The sequence below is a fragment of the Homarus americanus genome, unplaced genomic scaffold (genome assembly GCF_018991925.1).
Source record: "Homarus americanus isolate GMGI-L3 unplaced genomic scaffold, GMGI_Hamer_2.0 scaffold56333, whole genome shotgun sequence".
NCBI classification, from domain to species: domain Eukaryota; kingdom Metazoa; phylum Arthropoda; class Malacostraca; order Decapoda; family Nephropidae; genus Homarus; species Homarus americanus.
The window spans coordinates 1102508-1111886 of NW_024734940.1; the positions used below are offsets into that span (position 1 = coordinate 1102508).

A 9379-nucleotide genomic window follows, 5' to 3' on the forward strand; every position below is an offset into this window, starting at 1 on the left:
ACGACGATTCCACAGCTTACATCTCAGAAACAGTCCAGACCTGACCCGACTTTAGGGAGGTCAAATGTAAGGGTACCCCTCGCGGCCGCTCAAGGGGCTACAAATCAACCAGCACCCCTACCATGTCACACAGCCCCAACAAATATGTAAGAAGCACCCAGTCAGCAGAAAGGCCACCTGCCGACTCTCCCCCAATATACACAACAACCTCCATCTCAGAAAAAGTCCAGACCTGACCTTACATTTGCGAGGTCAAATGTAAAGGGGACCCCTCGCAGCCCAAGTCAAGGGGGCTACAAATCTGCCAGCACCCCCTGTCACACGGCCTCACCAACTATGTTTACAGGCACGCAGTCAGCAGAAAATTCCTCCAATATATACAACAACTTATAGCTCCGAAAAAGTCCACACCTGACCTTGCATTAGCGAGGTCAAATGTGAGAGTACCCCTCGCCGCCACCCAGTCATCTGCCAGCTCGTCTCCGAATATATAGGACGTCGTAGCCCTCCCTCACAGGAGTCGGGGAAGTCAGTCGGAGAGTCGAGACAGTCAGACAGAGAGAGCCGGAGGCAAGCCCTCCTCCGGTCGGGAGTTAGAGTTTCCCTCCCGACACTTCCCTCCCGACACCAGTGTTCCAGCTAAGCAGTCTCCCATAGAGACAGTCCAGAATCACTTGTTGGCCTCCCCCAGGTCACGTGAATTTTTGTCAGAGCTATCCATAGGATGAGTTACTTACGTGGGAAGTGTATTCATTTCATGTTTGTGTCCGAGAATCAGTGTCTAGTAACGTAATATAATGTCCTAGTAACGTAAATATAATGTCCTAGTAACGTAAATATAATGTCCTAGTAACGTAAATATAATGTCCTAGTAACTTCGATAGAAAGTGTTATTAATGTGTCCATGCCATTGTCGTAATTATTAAACAGTTGTAACTAAGCGGTGTTTGAGAAGTCGTCCTTAAGAACGTAATAGATGTGTATTGACGTATAAGATAAGATAAGTGTAATGACAGAGTAAATAACAACACGGCCATGCTACCGAACTCTTCCTCTCTTTACATCCTCCTACTAAATATTCTACCTATATATGTAATCATCTTCTTGTGAGTCCGTCTCATTATAGTTCAATCTCATCCTAAATCCTAGGTTAGCTTAGTTAGCCAACAAACTCTGTAATATGTAAAGCAAGGGGTGTCGTCCCCCTCTGTTTAACACATTAAACTTCTTTTCCAACCTTTCCCCCCACGACTATCTGTCGTGACTTCTCTAACCTTCATGTGTGGCTGTGCCTTGAGCCCCAGCATGCCTTCCTTTCCCAACCTTAATCTCAAGATACTGGTCGGCGGTAATGCGTTCTCGTATCTCTGTCAATTCCCCCATACCGTACAGGTGGATCCACCCCCACACGTTACAGGTGACGTGGCTGCTGGTAATCAAGACCGTCATTAACATGTTGTTGAGCAAATGCAATTCCTACTTCCCGATATCGATCCTCAAGCTTTCCCTTTATTGTTGGGGTTCTATGATGAATCCCTGACTTGTGAAGCCTGTTCTGAACTGGTTTGGAAGAAACCTGCAATTGCAACCGATTCCTTACAGAGACAGCATTTGTAAGAGAAGATTTGCTGTTAGTTTACAAGAATCGTTTATCCTCATCCGGGTCGGTTTTCCTTGGCCCGCCACATTTTGATTTTTCCTTCAGATTTCCAAATTCCTCTCATCTCCGCTACCAAAGTCTCACTGTTGTCTTTGTTATTCCCATCTCTTTTGCTATGCCGCCAACGGACATGCCAGCCCGTCTCATACCCACAATTTTCCCCCGTTGGCAAAGTTTTTCTTGGTGAGGATTCATGCTTGACCATGAGGTGTGGTGCTGTGACTAAGGTGACTTGTGACTCGACTATCAGCCACCAGCCCTGACATCAACTCGGTCAAATCGGTGGACGTGACGTCACCAAGGTTGCTTTTCAGCTTAACAACCGTCATCAACAAAGGAACCGTTTGCCACGATTTTGGTTGAATTTTTATAGTAACCTAACATAACCTAACCCAAACTAATCTACACGTTATATAGAGAAAAAAAGGTATTTTTTTTATTTTCTGCACCGAACTTTCATTGGTATTGAAACAGTACTGTTAGTGCTTTAAAGCAGCATTTTATTCCGTCAGATGTGTGTTGCTTTACACTGGCCCTTTTTGTTCTTATGAGGACGTTTATCAGGAATCTGAAAGCAAACACTTGATAATCTGTATGTAGATGGTGTGAAATACGTCATCCATATTAGTATTTGTGTATATTGTATAACAGACATCGAGGGTGTATTGCATTCCCATGTCATTATCCATCTGAAATTATGCATTGGAATTTGTTCACCACTCACCTCCGTCGTGATAATATGAAGTAATATATGTAAATCAAGAACAAAGAAACGTATTATTTAGTGTTAGTAAAATATAAATGCAATAATAAATCTGGGGTGGTTATTAGTGTACATGCATGAAAAGTAATATAAGAAACAAGGTAAAATAAAACTGAAACCTAGCTAATATAATATACTGATATACTGTTTGCGAATAGATGAAGAGATGTATGCTTTTTCATATGGTGTGTTATATAATTATACAGGGTGATTCAGCAAAGAGCACATTAAATTGAAGGATGAAGTTCTTGGATAATTTTAACCACAATGTCTATGGTAAAATGTCAGGTTCTGCATAGTTTCCACGTTACAATATATTTTAGATGTTGTATTAATGAGAGTGGGGGTAGGTTTTCGTAATCATTTATTCACAGATCTCTACAGTGTGGCCCCGCTTTGTTACAACTTAAAGAAAATGTTCAAAGTTACCCTCTTCTGCCTCAATGCAGGCCTGTACAGCGTACACGTCGTACCATTGATTGTCTGATGCGTTCCAAAATGCCTGGACAATGTTTTATCTGCTCGCACCTGTCACGAACATATGGGCATATGCAGAATCTGACATTTTACCACAGAGACATTGTGGTTTAAAATTATCCAAGGATTTCATCCTCCAATTTAATGTACGCTTTACTGAATCACCCTGTATAATCCTTTGGTGTTTATACAGCTTTGATACAAAGCTAATCTTTGGTTACTAGGGTTGTTGTATTCTATCATTATGACGCATTCAGTAACGGTGAGTCAGCTGATGAGAGGGAAGGTGTTGTAGTTAAGCAGTTTAAATATATAAATGGAAAAATCTAGTCTGACAATATCTCTAATCATTATATAGTGGAGGATTATGAGCTATGTAATCTCTATTGTTTGACAGTTTATCATTTTATTTTGTTTAATTACTAAATAATTTAAACGGGCTTATTAATGCTCTAAACATCATTAATGGTACATAATGTAATGGAAACAGTATCCAGTTAGTCATATGTCACAAGCTTCCCTTTGTACTGTAATATTAGAAAACTTTATCCACTATTATGGTGTGTGGCGGTGATAGTGAGTATGGAAGGTACTGTCTTGGGTTCTAAGGTGGTGATAATGGCTATGCTGTTAATTTTGGTGGACGTAATAATGATGGTGGTAATGGTAGTGGTCATAGTGGTGGTGGTGGCAATGGTGGTGGTGGCAATGGTGGTGGTGGTAAGGGTAGTAGGATTAATTGTGGCGATAATTGTGGTGGTGGTGGTGGTAGTGATGGTAATGGTGGTGGTGGCGGTGGTAGTAATGGTAGTGATGGTTATGGTGGAAGTGGTAATGGTGGTGGTAGTGACGGTGGCCTGTGTTGGTAGTGGTGGAGGTGTTATGGTGATAGCTATAGCGCAGGAAGTGGGCGCCTCGAACTGGTTAACTACGTTACCGATAAGGGCAAATGGTTTCAGTCTCAATAAACAAGAATTTACATATGCCATTGCTCTAAGGGACGGTTGGCCAGTAGAAGGTTTGCCCTCCCAATGCGTGTGTGGCTCTTCCTATGACGTCGATCACGCCATGGTGTGCAAGAAAGGGGGCTTCATATGCTGAAGGAAATCTGCCGGGATGTCATGGTAGAACCGACCCTCCTTCCTTTCGACGGTGAAATCTTCCAACATAGGACTTCAAACACAGCTAACGAAACCCGTGTTGACGTCAGTGCTCGAGGATTCTGGACGCGGCCAACACCTACCGCTGTCCCGACCTTATCCCAGTGTAGCGAGATGTGGTCCTGGATGCGGACAGGCATGCCAACCTTCAGAGGAGGTAGAGAACGAGCAGAGAGGTTGTAGTGTCTGTTTTTTTGCCTTTTGCCCGAGGCGTTAACAGCTGATTGTCATACAGTTTGCACTCGGGAGCGAAGGATTGCCAGTAAGCCGGCATTGCTGTCCGTAATGATCGGCCAAGGAGTATCTGGGCTGGGGATCTGTCATCCAGACGGGGGTATTACGTACCTCTAACAAGCCAATGTCAAAATCTTCATCATCTAAGTTTCCACCCTTCGTGGTCTTCATGATCAAATGCTTCATTGACCTTGACATAAGCTTCAACGTGACTATTAGACTGTGGATAGTGTGGCGATGGGATTTCATGGTTGCCACCCCATCGCTTGAGGAAGGACCGGGAGTCAAGACTGGAGAACTGTGGTCCACCATAGGTGCAAAGGTGGACAAGAACACCAACATTCACGAAGAAGCTGTGCAGAAGCTTGATGGTGCTTCTTGAAGTCGCATCCCTGCCGTAAGTACCGACGTGTGGCCACCCAGACAAGCGATCTGCATAGAGTAGATAGTTCTTTCCCGAGTGGGAAAAGAGGTCTGCTGAGACGTCTTCAAATGGCCGGGTTAGGATCGGGTCACACATTAATGGCTCCTTAACCTGAGATGGCAGCAGAGTCTGGCATGCGTCACAGGACTGGACAGTGTTTACGATATCTCTTGTAATGCCAGGCCACCATACTGTCTGACGTGCTCTATGCTTTGTCGCTTCAATCCCCCTGTGAGAGTCACGGAGACGAGCCAAGATCTGACGACGGATTGTGGTCGAAATTACGATTCGACCACTGTGAAGAACAAGGCCACCGTCTACGGCTAAGCTGTTCCTGATCTTACAGAAATCCCTCATGACTGCTGGTACCTTCTTTCTGTCGGATGGCGGAAAGGAAAAGAGGAGTTAAGAAGCATTGATAGTGTTCACTGGCGTGGCACACATACCTTGGTAGCCCCTATCCTCACCATGACCCCGCCCAGCTGGTTTTCCACCGCAGAACACCACCGTCATAGGGCAGAAAAAGGATTTACGAGGAGCTAAGCTAAGGGCGAAGCAGGTGCCACAGCTAGCCCAGTATGTACTTCCCCGTTGGCACTTGATAGTCTGGCAGAGCTAGTGTAGGCCCAGCAGATGCAAGCAAGGGAGTATCGTGCCACCATGCAACAGCAGCATCAAGCCGTTGAAGAAGCTGCTAGAGTAGACCGTGCCGCTATGTAGGCATTAATAGCACAGGTCTTACAGTTGCTTGGTGAGACCGCCACGAACGCTACATTAGGAGACCCTAACACCGGCACCGCAGATGCTTCTGGGGCTACAAAAGCACTTATGGCCTTGGTACGTTTAGTCAAAAGGACTTTATAGTAGAAATTTAAAAGATCTACTTTGGTCTTAAAAGAAACATTGCCCTGGTCAGAGCATTAAGATTCCAGATCTGCACCTCGGCGAGGCAAAATCTGGGCTCCCGATGTACTACGTGACCCTGACGATGAGTGCAAAGCTGCTCTGTGACCAGACGAAGGTCGTGAGACTATATCCAGTCGAATTTCCTTCACCCAAGCAACTTAACCTCCTTGTCCTAAGGAAGTTTTTTGACTCCTTAGGAATCAGGGGGTGGCCTTATGGTCACATTCGCGGAATGGGGACCGGCCCAGCAAGTATCAAACTTAAAAGAAATTAACGGGATTAAGATTCAAGTGGAAGTCTATACGGAGGATAACTTGGTGTTGGCAGTAATCTCTCACACCGAGATAGACAATCTTGAGAAAGAAGAGCTGGCCGAGCTGATCGGAGACCAACTCACAATAGTACGGAAGCTGACCAGCATAACGGCACTGGTCGGTTAACCAAAGCATTCACCAAGCACCGTACTGCGTGGATGGGAGAACATCCCAGTAAGACCATATGAAAAAAGACCCATCGGGTGTTATAAATGCCAGAGGTATGGCCATCTGGCAGGGAAGTGATGGCTCGGGAGATCTATGCAACTTGTGGGACACCCGGACACTGGCACACAAACTGCTCGGCGGCCGACAAGAAATGCACAGCTTGTGGCGCCCCTCACCTCCCTCCGACCGGGATTGCCCCAAGTGGAGAGAGGAGTGTAAGGTGGATAAACTGCGAAACAAGAAACAACTGAGCTAGTGAAGAAAAGAAGACTCAAGACCCAAATAAGACAGGGGAAAAGGAAACAGAACCAAACAAGACAGAAGAAAAGAAAACAAAACAAGAAAGACCCAAAAAATAAACAGATACAGTAAGGGTAAGATTTTCCGAGTTTTTCGACTTATTGGAGTATATACCTGAACAAGACCAGGAAGGAAAATGGAAAGTGAAAAGAAAAAGAAAAAACGGAAGAGCTCATAAGAAAACAACAAGGGAAGAGCTCAAAAGAAAGCAATGAAGAAAAAAACAGCTTCAGCCGAAATAGCCGAAAAGCGAAGTGGCCCAAAAAATCCCCCCAAAATGAATGACTGAGCATTAACACAACGACAATTCGTGCACATGCGCATGGTTGCGTCAGGCCTAGGGACTAAGACACAAGGGAAAGCCCATTCACTCATACTATACTCAGTGTCAGGATAGTTAGGTCATTTTGTAAATTGCTGTCTTGCTTGTTTGGGATGCGTCTGTACGTTTGTTTTAATTTGTGGAGTTGAATTATAAGATTAGAGATGTCATAAAATGTGAATGTGTTCGAGAGTATTCGAACTTCAAAGTGAGTTTTTTTTTTTTAAGGGGAATAGCCCACCCGGGCACAGGCCATGGACCCACAGCAGGGTCTCGGGGGCGAAAAAATATGAGTAAAAATAAATTAGAAATAGAAAAGAAAATGGTTATATTAATCTACACCACGAAGATGCCTGAAAACCAGCTTTTTAAAGTGAGACAGATTGTGTGTGTGGAAACACAGAAGAAGGCAGAGCATTCCAGAGTTTGGCTGTGTAAGGAAAAAAAGTTGTACTATAACGGGTTATTCTAGTGTGACCGACATCCACATTGAAACGGTGGTCATCGCGGGCAAGACGAGTGTTACTAGCCCACAGCCTTGCCGGCGGTACACAGGATGCCAAATCTACCGCACATTGCCCGTTATAGTATCTGTAAAAGAGAGAGAGTGAAGCGCCATTGCAGCGAAGAGAAAGGGAAGAAAGATTATCAACTAAAGGAGGAGAGTTAATAAGACGAAATGCCTTTGTTTCCACCCTATCTAACAGTTGGGCAGAAAAGAGCCACCCCGGAAATGAGAGCAGTACTCAAAGTTAGGACGAATGAATCCCTTATATACAGTACTTGAAGTAACTGCTCAGGAGCGAAGTAACTACTGTGAGAGCATTGTGTATTATGTATTATACTGTTATGTTCGTATTGTATTGTGTAATTACATTCTGAAATGTATGGAGGATTATTTTTGTTATTTTTGTTTGTCAATTGTTGAACTGCCCCATGGTTGTTCGGACCCGTGGTCCACATTTTCAGCCGAGGTGTGGTGGCGCTAGTTGCCGACCAGCCTTGGCAGCTGTACACTGACCAGCATCGAGAGAGGAACGCTTGTAACCTTGTCATTAAATCCAACTAGAACTCCCCGTTTCCTTGACCTTGACTGGCGGTAACAAGAGGATGACAGACGATAGCGCTACCAGCAACTCTCGATTGCAGGAAACTCCACTCACATTAACGTTGGGGGATGACACCTCCCCAGCTACATTCCGAGCCTTCTCCGCGCACTATAACCTCGTTAAGAACGCCAACATCATGAGCAGAGTGGACGCATGGAATAGATCAGAGTACAGGGCTGTAATGTTACGTTTACAGCTGCGAGGGACGACGGTGACTTATGTGGAGCAGCAGGCGACATTGAATCCAGAATGGGGGAAGAGTGACGGTGAAATTTTAGAGAGACTGACATCAAGATTTATGACTGCTGATGCCATTGAAGTTTGAATTTTGAGATTCGAGGAATTCACGAAACGTCAAGGTGAGGAGTTGAGTGATTTCATGACCAGGTTGCAGCAGCTAGCGCCTAATGACATAGTATGTAAACGGGTAGTTTGGCGATTCCTGGATGAGATAAGGGACCAGGACGTGAGGCTGCAGATAATTAGAGAAAAGTGGATGGGGACAGATGAGGTGGCAAAGTCCTATGAAGAGGTACTGAAAATTGCTGAAAATGCTCTGTCGACGAAGCAAGCGACTAGTGCGACAGGTCAAGCAACGAGACAGGGGAGAGCAGCAAGGGGTGGTGTCACAGCGAAGGTCATGACTGGACAGTTAGAGACCACACTGGAACGTGAATTGAGCAACTTGCGGAAGCAGGTGGCGTCCATTCAGTCAGCCAGTCGTGCTGGCGGCCCAGGCACCCTCTTTTCGAAACACCCGGGGCAGGGGACGACAACTGCAAGCGACTACTCCCAACAGAGCGCTACAGTGCTATCAATGCTCTCAGACACATCCTGGAGGTTGGGCCACATGCTTCAAAAGGTTAAGGGAAAACCCTGGGTGGAAACCGCAAATCCCTTTCTGGGGGATAAATTTCAATAAAGTCCGCCACACACCCAGGTGGTGGACGATCTCGAGGAGGTATTTGTAATGTTGTGAAGGAGAGCACCAGCGGAGACACAGGCCTTCGTAAGCGTGTGGTTGCGATAGTGCACACGGGCCAGAGGAGCCGTCGAACGGCACAGCAAGAGGAGATTCAGGCGGAACAACTTGATCGTCTACTTTTGCGTTTTCCTAATCATCTACAGATTCGGCTCCATCAGAGAGACTTTAGGGCTTTGATGGATAGTGGAAGTGATTATGCGTGAGTGAACGATAGTGTGTTAAATGTGAAGCAGAGAAATAAACTAATACCCTGTTTTGAGAATGCGTAGAGCAGTGGTTCTCAACCTTGTTTGCCCCATGCACCCCTTTCACCATATGTCAGAATGTCATTCCCCCCTCCTTTCCAAGATTGTCTGTCTCAAAAAGTGCATTCCAAATAATATGCATATAATACTGAAAATCCTTTATTTTTTCCATATTAGTACATATACATTCCCCCCCCCCCTGAAAACCTGAATTCTTCCCCTGGGGGGAATTCCCCCCTGGTTGAGAACCCCTGGCGTAGAGTGTATGTGAGGAAAAGATCCCAATGCTGGGGGAAGTGTTCCTAGGCGTCG

The 9379-nt window shown here is 45.3% G+C and overlaps 1 protein-coding gene across 1 annotated transcript; it reads right to left on the minus strand.

Annotated features, from left to right (window-relative positions):
- Nucleotides 1–4433: 4433 nt before the first annotated feature.
- On the minus strand, nucleotides 4434–5075 carry LOC121870530 (uncharacterized protein K02A2.6-like). Its single transcript, XM_042372364.1, has one exon. The coding sequence runs from the start codon at nucleotides 5073–5075 to the stop codon at nucleotides 4434–4436; it is 642 nt and encodes a 213-aa protein (XP_042228298.1).
- Nucleotides 5076–9379: the final 4304 nt, after the last annotated feature.